The following is a 14,452-nucleotide window of genomic DNA, read 5'->3' on the forward strand; positions in this document are numbered from 1 at the left end:
TTTTTCTGAGGTGTCAACACCAATTTCATTGTTGAAGGCTGATAGTGGTGTGTGTTGGGTTTGCATTGCAGACAAACGTTAGCGAAGGGACTAGAGCCATTTGTGAGTTTTCTAGAACAGGCCGGCTACCGAAGAGGAGTGAGTGAACGCCTTGCTAATAAAACTACCACAATATTTGCTTTTCTAACGGCAAATTCAGATGACTTAAATGGAGTATATTTTTTGTACTTCATTATTGTTTACTTATTAACTCTATTTAAATAGTATATTTTTGTTTGTTTTTAACATTTCTTTCAAATCTAAATTATATATCTGTTTCACAACATTGATAAATTGGTATTGAATGGTGTGAAAGATATTCGGTCTTTCTTTTATTTTTTAAAAACTTCAAAGTTAGCAAAACTCTTTGTTTGTATTCGAAAATCTCTCATATACTATTCAAGTTTTGTTAATAAACATAACCGATTTTTCATTTCAAAATATTTAGTTTTGGATTTTATATAATTCAGTTGAACTTGATATAACTTAAACAATTAAAGTTTTACGACCTAAAAGGATTTATTATTTGACTGGATATACATTTTACAAGTGTTTTTGAAGTAATTTAATTTACTGATTAAGTACATATACTTAAAGAAACAATAATTGAATTTTGAGATAAATTCCAGCCATTTATGGTATTAAGACAAGAAAATAGTAACGGGTAATTTGAGTAATAAAAAAAATATATTGAACAATTTTTTTTAGAAAGGGACATAAATTTTAGATAAAAGTACGAAATCAAAAAATATAGGTAGAAAAATTCTTTGCTAAACGCTTTGTTTCTTACCACATCACATCCAAAAATAACCAAAACAACGTGTTTTGGGTAAATCCATGTGCCATATGAATGCCACATGTCGTCTAACTCAATATCATTAGACCCTGACTTAACATCATTCGAGCAGATGTTGAAATTGACAATATTTCATATAATTCAGGTAGTAAATTTGAATTTTAATACGGTTCAGGTTGTTATTTGCAGGGTATTGAAGTCTAGGTATGAAAAAGCGTTTAACAAATAGTTGGGGTTGATTTTAGCCATTTTCCCTAAAGATTGACTATGCGACATGTAAGCAAAAATGGTCAAAATCAACCTCAACTATTTGCCGAACGCTTTTTCATACATAAACTTCAATACCCTTCAAATAACAACCTAAACTGTGTTAAAATTCAAATTTACTATCTGAACTATATCAAATTTTGTTAATTTCAACATCCATTTGAACAATGTTAAGTCGGAGTTTGACGGAACTGACTTAGACGACCTGTAACGTCAACGTCGCACTGAAACTAACTAAAACAACATCATTTTGATCATTTCGTAGCAACCACAACACACCAAAAATGACCAAAACGACGTCGTTTTAATCAATCTCATTGCAACGTGGACGCCACGAGTCGTCTGACTCAGCACCGTTAAAATCCGACTTAACACTGTTTGAACATATGTTGTAATTGACAACATTTCATATAGTTCAGGTAGCAAATTTGAATTTTTATACGGTTGAGGTTGTTATTTGCATGGTAGTAAAGTTTAGGTATGAAAAAGCGTTTGATAAATAGTTGGGGTTGATTTCAGCCGTTTACCCGCGACATGTAATTAACCACTTTGGAACGGGCATTTTGCAAATTTTAGTAATTTTGAAAACAATTATATAGCTTTTTAAAATTAATTTTTTGGATAATTTCAAATAACTAATAAAAATATTCAACAGAGAACTCTGGTATCCCGTCTAAATTTCTTATCCAATCTCTTTTAATAAGCATTGGCTCATACTGGTAACCATTAGAAAAACAAAAAGAAAAAGAATAAAAAGAACAATGCGGAATGGAATAAACAGTTTTTGAGGAATGAAAAGAAAATCTGTAGAGAAGGAACACAATAGTAAATGGTAACCAAACATTAAAAATATTTTTAAAATATATTAAATATTAAATAATTTAAATTTCAATGATGATACTAATATTATTTTTAACGTATTTATAATTAATTTTACGTTTGATTTTAAAATAAAATTTATAAATAAAATTTTATATATATCATATTAAATATTAATAATTAATATTAACATACAATAAAATTTTTAAGAGTTATTTAAATTTATTTTACTATTTATACCGTTTTCTAATAGAGCCTTAAGATTATTTTAATATAAAATTTCTATCAAAAATATTTTTCTGTCAATACATTGTGAAAATATGAAAGTTTTTATATTACAAAATTGAAATTTTATTAATAATCACATTTTTTATTTATTTTAAAATAAAAAACGAATTTTAATATTTGTTCCTTTTTTTTGTTCCATTTGTTCCTCATCAATTTTGGGGAGGAACATTTTTGTTCTATTGTTTCTTATTTTTGAAGAATATAGAGGAATGTAGGGGAAAAAATTACTTTTAAATGGTAAAAAATTGTAGAATAGAAAGCAATGTGATATTTCTGCTCATTTTTTTCCTAACTTTTAGTCACCAGTTGAAGCCATTGTCTAACGAATAATTATTTAAAAGAGAATGGACATAAGACAAAAAAATCCGGACAGATACAGGACAAGACGAGATGAGATGATATATGACAAGAGGAGAAGATTGGAACGTGAGGGGTTGGGACGTGATGGGACGTGTTTCCCATTTCAAAGTAAATACGTTTAGGTTTAAATTTTATTAATTTACATGAAAATAACGTACATGTGCTATAACACCCAATTAATATAATTTTTAGTTATTTTACAAATTTAAAATTTATTTGAAAATATTTTGTTTTGTGTGGTATATATATATTAAAACTAAAAAAACAAATAGAGATATTGACTATTTAACGAAAAAAAAACCTATCCCTATTGATATCCAGAACCAGAAGTCATCAACTTCGTTAATTAATTTATTCTCTCGCCGCCGCTTTTATTAGAACCTTATTCTCAGGTCCGGTTTACTGTGAGAAACCGAACCGAACCGTCCTCAATCTCACCGTCGAACTGGTTTCGGTCCGGTTATTAAAACAGTGGAGTTGCACACTTAAAAAAGTCTTATGGGTCAAACAAAGGCTAATCTAAAGGTCAGCTCCTGATGCCATTCTCCCTCCCGACAACAACAACCACTTCTCTTCGTCGATCTCTGAATCATCACTTCAACCTTAATCGAAATCTCCGGTTTTGCTCAAATCTTGAATCAAATTATAAATTTAATCCTGGTTGTGTTTATTTAAATTCGATATATTTATATTTGTGTTTTTTTTTTTGATTGATGATTTGGTAAAAAAAAGATCGAGAAATTGCAGAATGACGACACCTCCTGTTCTATCTCTCGCTCTTCCTTCAGATACTGGTCGTGTTCTTAGTATCCAATCCCAAACTGTTCAGGTTCTTCAATATCTGACTCTTTAAGATTACTTTATCTTATCATTAGAAACTTTGTTTAAAAATTTTAATCTTTGATTTGTTGGTTTCAACAAGAAAGAATAGAGCTTTATGCAATTGAATCTGAATTTTGGTATAAATATGTAAGCTTTTGAATATATTAGTGATAAAAAGATTCTGCTTTATCACTTTTGCTGAATTTTTTACATAAAGGTTTAGACTTTATTGAATTGAAGGATAATTATACTCGGTTCCTTAATTTACCAATTTTTGAGGATAGTCTTGTGTGGTATTGGTTCTATTCTATGAGAGTACAATGATTGTGTTGAGAATGAAACACCTGTTCCTGTACTTGAGAGTTGTACTATTTTTTTTGTTAACTTTGTGTTGGCCAATATTGTGATGCCGTTTACATTTTAGGGATATGTTGGTAACAAATCAGCTGTCTTTCCTCTTCAATTGTTGGGGTATGATGTGGATCCAATTAACTCTGTTCAATTCTCGAATCATACGGGTAAGATTCATTCACAGTAATGTAGAGTAGAGCCTAATGTTCTTGAAACAAGTGTTTATAGTGTTTTCAGGATTGGAGTATGCAATACTACTGATGTGGCTTCTGTACTAAATTATTTATTTTCCAGGGTATCCTACATTCAAAGGACAGGTTTTGAATGGTGAACAATTGTGGGATTTGATTGAAGGTCTTGAAGCAAACGATTTGTTGTTCTACACTCATGTATTAACAGGTTCTCACTTTGAACACTAAATGCCTCTCTTATTGGTTAATTGATATGTCCTTGAGGAAATTTCTATGAGAAGACTACAAAGGATGTGGCTTTCCTTTCACTTTCCCACTAAGTTTAAGTGGTTGAGACCTTGGAACTTTATATTTAGCTTTTTATGTTTTCAAAATACAGGATACATTGGATCAGTGTCGTTCCTGGATACAATCTTGAAGGTTATCAATAAGCTTCGATCTATAAACCCAAATCTTACATATGGTGAGTGCACTGCTACGCCCACAAGAACTTTTTGATTTTCTCTATTTAGTCTCTGAATTTTTCTGTGTTTTTGATACCTTGGAAGTATTGAAAAAAAGATGTAGTTAGGCATCTCTGTAGTGAAGGCATGATCTGATATGTGACAAGTTTTGGATCTCAATGGTTACATTATGCTAATTTAAGTCTATTCTTATTAGTATGTGATCCGGTGATGGGTGATGAAGGAAAGCTGTATGTGCCTGAAGAAATGGTACATGTTTATCGTGAAAAGGTAAAAGAGAATAAAAGAAATATGTGATTGTATACTTTCAGTTGGATCAGTTTATAATATACTTTTCTCAGCTTAAAATATTCATTCACTGAGTTCAAAGATTTGTTTTTCCTAATCTGGCAATCATTGCCTATATTTGTAACAATTGTTGATGTGAAACCTCCTGATGATATTATTTTGTGGTTAGGTTGTTCCCCTGGCTTCTATGTTGACTCCTAACCAGTTTGAGGCAGAGAAATTAACAGGATTAAGGTACTTGATTATTAGCGAAACTTGCATTCTATTAGTCTATGAGGTGTCATGAATGGAATTGTGTTTGAAGTGGTTTTCCTAGATCCCTAGTTAGCCCCCTTCATCAGTTCATATCTTTTGCTCCTATGAACTTCATGCTCACATGAGAGTGAGATTTAGCTCTTTGTATGAGTTGGCTGATAGTTATATTATTAGTGAAAAATATGAACGCAAAACATCGGGAATTCCCAACATTTGATACATTCTCCTGTTATGGCTCCAAACATCACAGTCCTACATAAATATTACAGGATAAATTCTGAGGAAGATGGCAGGGAAGCTTGTGCTATTCTTCATGCAGCTGGTCCTTCAAAGGTTTGTTTCATTGAGCTTAACCCTAATTAGTTTGCTTATTATCTCCACCTTTAGATGGTTGAGGTTGAGAAGCCACATTGCATAGCATGCAGCCATGTAAGATTAGCTTTACTATTTCTAGAAAAAGCTCAATGATTTTAATGTTTGGCAGGTGGTGATCACTAGCATTATTATAGGAGGCATTCTGTTGCTTATTGGAAGCCATCAAAAAGAAAAGGTAAGTTTTTGACAGCCTGAGTATGTTAAGTGGCTTACAATTGCTTTTCTAGTTCTTCTCCGAGTAAACTGATCTTAGTCTTTTCAACGTCAGGGTCTGAAGCCTGAGCAATTCAAGATTGAGATACACAAAATCCCTGCTTATTTTACGGTACACACTTCAGAACTTCCAGGCATTTAAATATTAGCATAAATGTAGCTTAAGTTTATGCAGATGAAGTACAGAGTGGGTTGCTAGTGCTTGGCAAGTAGGACATGTTAAGGCCAAGATGAAAGTTTCCTTGATGCAGGAATTTGGAACATGCTAATAAAATACCAAACATATGGTTTTCACTTCTGTTTCTACATTGTTTTTGTTAAATGTTGAAGTTTTAAGCTCTTTCGGATACACCACTTGCAGGGAACAGGAGATCTCATGACTGCTCTTCTACTTGGTTGGAGTAATGTAATGCTTCTTGATTTCCTTATGAAAGCAAAATATTCTCTATCTGATCGTCCATATACGCTTTGACGTTTTTTGTTTAAATAATTGTTACATGTAGAAATACCCTGACAACCTTGACAAGGCAGCTGAGCTTGCAGTTTCAACGTTGCAGGTAAGTCTTTTACCTGTGTGTGCTAATTGTATTTGGAAGCCATGGAAACTAATGATTGAATAACTCTGTAATGGTATGCAGGCGCTTCTGCGAAGAACACTTGATGATTACAAAAGGGCGGGGTATGATCCCACCTCGAGCAGTTTGGAGATTAGATTAATACAAAGCCAGGATGAGATTCGTAACCCAAATGTTGAACTGAAAGCTGAGAGATACAGCTGAAGCAGGTGAAAATGTAACATATTTATCTCAAATAAGAAAACATATATGATTATGGGGCTACAATAATTATGTTGCACGATTATTTTATGCATATAAAACCGTTCAGACTTTAGAGTAAGAGGATGTGCAAGAGCTCTTATAAAGCATTTAAACAGTGGTTAGACAGATGGTTTTTGGCTGTTTTGTTTGGATACTTATAGTTCCTCATTTTGTTAGTGTTAATACGTTAACAACAAAAGATGGAGTGAAGGTATGCATTCATCTCTTGCAAATCTTTAACAGCGCCTCTTCTTTATGGGCGTGCAACTAGAGGACCTAATGAAGATCTAATCATGTTTCATATTTGTTGGTATTTGCTCATATGCATGTTTCATATCAGGTCCCCTCTCTCTTTTCTTTTGGTTTCCTTTGTCTGCTTTGCTTGGTGCATCACCACCTATAAACAGTGCTCCAGCAGCTCCATTCGTGAGTCATTCCTTAGAATTCTTCTCTTTCGGTTTGTCTGTCTATCACGGAGTAGTCTTGTTTGCATATTCTTGCAACTCTTGTTTAGCGAATCCACTCTGTTCTTGTGCTTTTCCTGGCCTTTGAATCTGAATTCGAAAACATGCGTGTCTCAACATTTCCTCTAGACATCAGAGCACATAGGTTTAGGTGCATATCATCCTTCTCTCCAAGCTTCTCCTTTGTTCCGACAAATCATTGCTTGATTGGGGCATTACTTGTCACAACTTGTGGCAGCAAAAGAACTTGTTTTCAAGATTCACAGAAAATGAATCTAGTAAAACTGGCAAATCAGATATGCGATGCCAGAGAAGCTACGTTTGTACTAATTGATACCATAGCAACCCATCTAGTAGAGTTCTTGGTGTTCTAACTCAGCCACCGAACTGAATGAAACTCGAAGGCTATAACCATGGGATTGCAATACTGGTTTTACGAAGGAAATATGATGATATGTGGTACATACTACATCGCTTTATGCTGATCATTTAGCTTTAATATTGTTACCATTAAAGTATAGTTTGTAGTCTATGTAGAAACAGAGCTGTTCTTCCACGTTCTTGACAAACACTGAACCAAACATTAAAAGACTACTAATATGCTTGAAATGAACCCAAGGAGTGAAAACACACATATCTAGTTAAGCAAACTTCAAGCACTAACTTCTCCAATCAGTAGTAAAAGCCATGAAGTGGCCTTGAGCTGAGCTGTTCATGATACATAGACTGAAGTGGCCTTGAGCTGAACTGCTCATGATTCATAGACTGAAGTGGCCTTGAGCTGAACTGCTCATGATTCATAGACTGAAGTGGTCTTGAGCTGAACTGTTGTTCATGAGTCATTGACTGAGGAACAAGAGATGGACCGTTCATCATCTGCCCACGGAAAGCTCTCTCATTCATCATCATATTATTCACTCTTCCTCCACTCTGCATATTCATTGCTTCTGCTGCAGGGTATGCATTAGAATATCCAAGATCCATGTCCATCATCAGATTTGGTTTCACCTCTTCATAGCTGTTGTGTCTTTGTGGTATTTCTCCGAATAGCTCTTGGAAATCTTCAGGTGAATTGCTCAGATCAAAGTAATCAGCATCGTTCATCATCACAGGTTTCATGTTCATCATCATCATCTCTTCATCACTCTGATTATGACTCTGCCTTTCATAACTTGGGACATTGTTGAGATTTCTTCCGAAGTTGTATTGTGTGTTCCCCAATCTTCTGTTCTCTTCGTTAAGACCAGCATGATGGTAAGGGGTCAAGAACATGGGCTGAGCATGTTTCCCTATTCTGCTCAACTTCTTGACCAAAATCTCTGGATCTAAGTTACCTCTAACAATCACTACTTGCTGATCTGTGTCTATATCAACAGAGTAAACACCTGAAACCAAGAACCATGGGAAAAAAACTCATAAAAAACATTACTTGGACCAACCTATAAGATTAAAGATCCTATGTTCTGTTTTTTCGCACCTTCAACTTTTCTCAGTGTTTTCTTCACTTTCCTCTTACATCCTTGGCAGTTGATGTTAACCTGGAGAAAATATGTCTGTCACAAAACCAAAAACGATGTTACAATGTTGGAAAGTAAAAAAAGAAGAATGTTTGTGTCTAAACCAAAGAGAGAAGTGATGTTTTTACAGTACCTTCATAGGTTCATAGATGTTTCTTGGCATTCTTGATTTCTGGACTTCACTTGTGTTTTTGGGACTCTAAACAAGACAATGTGGTTGTATATAAGTAGAGAAGTAATAATGAGAGATATAGATACATAGAATATATGGAGAGAGAGACAAAGATTCTGGTGGCCATTGAAATCTCGATCTTGTCAGCTTTTTGAGCAGGTAAGTCTCAGAGGACAACACACCAGTTTCTTGTGATGAAGATGGTTTGTGTTGGTCAACTATCACTGGCTCCTCTAAGTGTTAAATTTCATGTGAGAATTGTAAAAGATAATAAGAAAAAGTAAAAATAAATATGGGGAATAACCGAATAAGTATGGAGGAGGACCACTTGTAAGAAACTGGCACTGCAAAGTTGAAAATTTCAGAGCTTTTGAGTATTTATGTTGTTTTAGGTTATAACTTCTTTATCAAGCATAGGTCTGCGTTGTGGCTACACACTCTAGTCTCTGTCGACTCTCTTCAGAGCTTCTTCAGTTTTTAAATTTATTGAGAACGACTTTATTAATTCGAACTTTCTTATTCTTTTTCTTATTACAAAGAAAATTAACTAGTTATATATTCCGTAAGATAATTTTCAAAATTTATAGTATAGATTCCTTTAAATAATTTTATCAGCGCATGAACTAATTAAGCCTGAATATATATTAAAAAAAATCAGACAGAGTTGACAATTAGGTTTTAGTTTGGATTCATTTTTCAAAACCCCAATAAATTGAAATATCTGCTGAACTTAACCATAGCAAATAGAAGAGAAAGTGCCAAAGGCTAAACCAAGCCAAAAATTTATGTCAATTTTGGTCCATATATTTCGCACTAAATAACCTGACAACCATTTTTTTTACAGCAATAATTTGACAACCAATAAACCTAAAATGTTAGTGTTTATATTTTATTAAAAAGCTATACAGTACCGTAATCATAAATAAGGGCTGTATATTTGGGTATCTCAACAATACAATATTAATTTTTTTAATTTTATTGAGTATGTATAGTTTTATTTTTGTAAACCAAACTGATAAATAGAAATATGACATGTGTGCTCATAGTTTCTAATGGGGTTCTCGCAATATGTAGTTTGAGAAACGTTGTTTCACGTTTTTCTTCCTCACTCCTACTTTCTGATATTTTTATTATTTTATTGGTTTATATACGCTGTGAACAAACTCCGGATGAAGTTTGTCTTACTCTTATGTGTGATTTAAACGAGTACTGTACTAATATCATTTAAACTTTTAAAAAAAAAATCTTAGAAGATAGATTGAATGACTATAAAATGAAGTGTAACAACACAAAGACGCAACATCACTAAATTAATAACAATGACATTAAAGGATGTATGTGTGTTATGATGATACACGACCTATAGGGGCAATCTGAAGAAAGTTGCAGGAGAGATGAAATTTCTTGGGTGGTAAGGGAGATATGTGAGCTCAAAAGTTATGCTTTAGAGGTAAAACGTATCTGCCCATTTACACTATATGCTGCTTTTGAATTTTTGAATCAGTCACCTGATTATTGTATTACTCGTCCTTATTAATTACAAGGGATTTCATAAGTCTTCATTACAAAATTTTGCCCACAAAAACCTACGCAACTACACATTAGGAATATATATTCATTACAATCTATTATCCGACTATAGTTCAAGACTACAAATATTACAATTTTACACTGGTGTTTGTTCAATTTTATAATAATTAATTTCGTTACATTAACTGTCCAAATAAAAAGTGTACAACTGTTGACAGAACCATCAAAACCGTAAAATTTAGAGAACCTTTTAACACTTGCTAGTGTTGAGTCCACAAACGAATATTTGATAAGAAAACGAAGAAAAATCAAAGTCAGAAAATTGTGCCTAATTAATCTAATTACACTGCAAGCATGTTGATTCTTTTGTATGAGTTAATGGTATATTATTTTATTAAAATATTTTACATGTATTTACAATATCTTTTCATGTATTGTTTTGTTTAATTTCTAACTTCCTCTTTTATTTTTTTGTTATGCTTTTTGTTTTTAATATCGTATTTCACTTTAGATATATATCCATTATTGTGATCCTTACAATGTCACATCTCTTCTACACAAAAAAAAACGACTGAAAATAAGGTTAGATGAACAAAATTTAAAATTTTGAAACAAATGTTTATATACACTTTAGGTGACTAAAAGTTGTTTATACAATTTAATTGTAAAGAAAAAGTGCTCATATATTATATCTCTTAAGTCTTAAGGTTCAGAAGTATATCTCTCTTATAAATTCATTCCTCACATTTTATTGCATGACGAAGAATTGGAGATGAAGATTTCGTCTAGAAATTGACCAAAAATAGAAGGGAGAAGTGTATAGAAGGTCATTTTAATATGTTTTTACATTTCTGTTGAGAACGTCTAACTGGTGTCATAAAAAAAAAAAAAAAAATTATGTCTTAAAAATAAGAGAGAAGCTCTTTAAGATGAGTGTCTTAAAAATAAGAGAGAAGCTCTTTAAGAGTCTTCACTAAGACTTCCTATAAAAAACAATATCTATAATAATAATTAACATAAATTTTTTTTATGGAACACTCTTTTATGGATGTTAGTGAACATATCTATCACCATCTTTGTTTTTTTAACCCTTTTGTCGTTATTACTATATATAAGCTTTGACCTGATAAAATAACTTCCCCTAAGATATATCTAGTTTATAAACTCAAAGTTATATGTATATATAAACTCAAAATTTTAGAAATATTAAATAAATATAATAAATAGTGTTATGATTCATCAAAATATTTTCTATAAGATGCTGTTAGAATTTATTTTATCATCTATTTCCTCGCAACCAATTTTTTTTATAATCAAAATTTCTAATGTTATATAACAAAAAAAATATTTCTTACGTTCTTGTATAGTATGAGATTAAGGCCCCAATTGGTAACGACTGTTATTTGTGTCTGTAGAGACTTTGACTGCAAAAATTTGGTTGTAAAGAATTTGGCTGCAGAAACTTTAGCTGTAAATACTTTGACTGTTAAAATCTGATTGTTAAAAAAAAATTTTTTAAGCTATGACTATAATTTTTTATAATTATATATCATTTTTTATATATATATATATATATATATATATATATCATGATAAATATTAATCTGTATGTCACATAGTGACAAAATAATAATTTTATTAATAACAAAATTTTATAGAAATACAATGGTGATGTTATAAATAATAAATTTGTGAAGAGAACTGTATGTCAAAAGAAAGGAAAAAATGCTGATAATTAATCTACAAAAAAAAAGAGATTTGTGCATAAGTATATGTAAATTTATAAAGAGTTTTTAATTCTGATAGGGAAAGAAAAAAATAGTTTTTTAAATTTTATTGGTTTTACAATGTCATTTTAAGGCTTAAAAAAAAGAAGAGAAGTAAAGAAAGAATATATTAAAGCGACTGTCAAAACTTAAAAATAAAACTAAAAAGTCATAAAAGTCTGATTGGCAAATAATTTTTTTTTTAAAGATTTTTAAATGTTTTTAAAGCTTGAAAAGCCTTCGGACCTAAATACTGATGATTTGACATTTGGACGAGATATTTTTACGTTTCATTTTCATTATAATTATTCAATAGTTATAGTAATGATACTAATATTCATGAGCTAGGCCGAAGAAGGGGCAGGTTGTGGCACCCCATAAGTGTTGATGTCACAATCGTGTATTATTGTCGATTTGGTGCCCCTCAAGACCCCTTCTATGCTCACGCTGGTAGACAATTGTACCATGATTGTTTTAGTATTGGCTAATCGAGACACGCAAGCTGGATGAAGGACAAACCAATATACTGACGGCTCAATTTCAGCGAGAAATAGAGCTCCTAGACTCGAAGTTTCTAGGGATGCAATGTAACTGCAAGTTCGGACCTTGTCTCGAGTAAAGAAAGCTAACAATTTTGCTATGAGAAAACTTCTATTAGGAGATTTGTGGCTTAACACCACTGGAGTACCTTACCAATCAGTACTTTGACTATATTACCGTCATGTGATGTTAATGAACATAAATATAATTTTTAATACCAAACCTAAACTACTATAATTTTTTCGTAATTATTTAATAGATGTTTCTTGGTTCAAAAAGTTAAGGTTGAAAAACGTAAGGGACCATTCCTATTATAACTGAAATAAAAACGTTTAAAACATCACATATAACTGATTAAATAAAGTACTAAACTCTCCTTTGATCAACACATCATCATTAGAGGGCATCAATTTTTTACAAATGTTCAGATTATAAAATCATATTTAAATAGGTTAAGTTAAAACTAAAATAATTTAAAAATCATAAAGACATAAAAATCAATAAAAATTGTATTGAACTATACTTTTAAACACATATAAGTCTAAGAAGAAAATAAAAGGGACTCTAAACCTATAATCACTTTAAACAAAATTATTTTGAGTTTACGTAACATATTGTTAGAAAAGTAAACTGACAAAAATGAGCAAAACATATGTAAATTATAAGAAAAACATATGCAGAGTATAAGCAGAAAAGTAAGGTTTATTCTTAAGTGTATTTTTAGTGGCATGACATAGCTCTTCCATTTCCATGTAACCAATTTGTTAGTTTATGAAAGTATTAGTATTTTAGAAAAAAAAATTGGTAAAAATTTACAATTCTTTTTTGAAAAAATTTCATTTGGGTTTTCATCTTCCCTTATGGGTTTTTTTTTTGTTAGTAAAATTCATTAGTTATTGTAAGTGTAGTTTTAGAAACCCAAAACTGAAATACATCTTAAGAAATTATACTAGTCATGGAACAAGAAATAGTTTTTAATTCTTTTATGTTCATTAGAATTTTGGAATAATCTTTATGTGTTATAAAGTATACACAAATATAAAAAGTAAAGTATTATATTGATAATACAAAACACGTTTACACATATAAATAACCATGTCTAAGTAAATTATAAATCAAGCTTAATGAAACGGTCTAAACTAAATTTCCAAATAATTCCCTCATATGGTGAAAATTTGATGGAATTTCTGATCGCTCAAAGTTTTTTATAGTATCTTGATTTCTCCTAAAGTAAAATCCGTTTATATGTGTGTTCATTCTCTAATGGACTGTGGTTTCTCTGATTCTTACGAGGCATCATGGATCCAGACCAATAGTATTAGTCTAAACAGAAACGAAAATACGAAACTTTTATGAGATATCATGACTTAAAGAATAGAATGCGTGTCTAGCGGCTATTGCACCCACTAGGCATTTAGAGGCTCTTATTAGGATAAAGAGAGTTTTAGATAATGATTTAGACTTCTCTATTTAGGACGAAAATATGCCTAGGTATAGGTTACAAAAGAGGTTTCGTCGTATTAAAGAACTTCAGGCATTGATAAACATTCTTTTGAAAAAACATAACTGCCTTAGAGAGTGCGAATCCATTGACGTTTGGATTGGCAAAGGAAAATAAAGAAGTTGCAACTGGTGCTGAAAAGTACAAATATAACCTAACCATTGCGTTTCAATATTTCTTTATCATGTATGGCAGTCCGCCTGTGAAAGATGCATGGTACAATTATTTTCAAACATAGTATAAGTGTATTCATGAAAATATTATTCGAATCTACAAAGAGAAGTATGTACATGAAAAGTCTTCTACAAGTATTTAGGTATATAGATTTATATGATTGCAGAGTTGATGAGAACAAAAACAAAAATTGAAGAGGAATTCAACAAATATGGCGTGGACACATATACATGTAAACACATAAGTACTTATATTATTTTAATCAAAGTGAAACGTCATTACAATTTTTCTACTAATTCATCAAATCTTAGAAGAATTCAAAAGAATATCCGGAAAAATGTCAAAAAAATCCCGAACTTTTAAATTGTGGCCAAAAAATTATCAACTTCTGAAATGTCATTTGAATCACCAAGTTTTTGTTGATTTTTCTTAAAAATAGCTA

At 31.4% G+C, this 14,452-nt stretch overlaps 2 protein-coding genes across 2 annotated transcripts; one reads left to right on the forward strand and one right to left on the reverse strand.

Annotated features, from left to right (window-relative positions):
* LOC104724147 (pyridoxal kinase) lies at window positions 3,058-6,487 on the forward strand. Its single transcript, XM_010442593.2, has 13 exons — window positions 3,058-3,188; window positions 3,302-3,398; window positions 3,816-3,909; window positions 4,037-4,141; window positions 4,313-4,396; window positions 4,594-4,667; window positions 4,855-4,919; window positions 5,210-5,273; window positions 5,425-5,490; window positions 5,584-5,640; window positions 5,890-5,934; window positions 6,032-6,085; window positions 6,167-6,487. The coding sequence occupies exons 1-13, from the start codon at window positions 3,106-3,108 to the stop codon at window positions 6,305-6,307; spliced, it is 1,029 nt and encodes a 342-aa protein (XP_010440895.1). The 5' UTR covers window positions 3,058-3,105; the 3' UTR covers window positions 6,308-6,487.
* On the reverse strand, window positions 7,483-8,490 carry LOC104724148. The gene is made up of 4 exons (XM_010442594.1): window positions 8,461-8,490; window positions 8,288-8,363; window positions 7,586-8,195; window positions 7,483-7,507 (listed from the first exon to the last, which is right to left on the reverse strand). The coding sequence occupies exons 1-4, from the start codon at window positions 8,488-8,490 to the stop codon at window positions 7,483-7,485; spliced, it is 741 nt and encodes a 246-aa protein (XP_010440896.1).

The sequence above is a fragment of the Camelina sativa genome, chromosome 11 (assembly GCF_000633955.1).
Source record: "Camelina sativa cultivar DH55 chromosome 11, Cs, whole genome shotgun sequence".
Classification (NCBI taxonomy): Eukaryota; Viridiplantae; Streptophyta; class Magnoliopsida; order Brassicales; family Brassicaceae; genus Camelina; species Camelina sativa.

Coding starts and splice junctions, on each gene's coding strand:
- LOC104724148 (XM_010442594.1), bottom strand. CDS start 8,490: ATGCCAAGAAACATCTATGAACCTATGAAG. Junction 8,364..8,460: donor ACATCTATGAACCTATGAAG/GTACTGTAAAAA, acceptor GTTTTGTGACAG/ACATATTTTCTCCAGGTTAA. Junction 8,196..8,287: donor AACACTGAGAAAAGTTGAAG/GTGCGAAAAAAC, acceptor TCTTGGTTTCAG/GTGTTTACTCTGTTGATATA.
- LOC104724147 (XM_010442593.2), top strand. CDS start 3,106: ATGCCATTCTCCCTCCCGACAACAACAACCACTTCTCTTCGTCGATCT. Junction 4,920..5,209: donor GAGAAATTAACAGGATTAAG/GTACTTGATTAT, acceptor TAAATATTACAG/GATAAATTCTGAGGAAGATG. Junction 5,641..5,889: donor AAATCCCTGCTTATTTTACG/GTACACACTTCA, acceptor CACCACTTGCAG/GGAACAGGAGATCTCATGAC.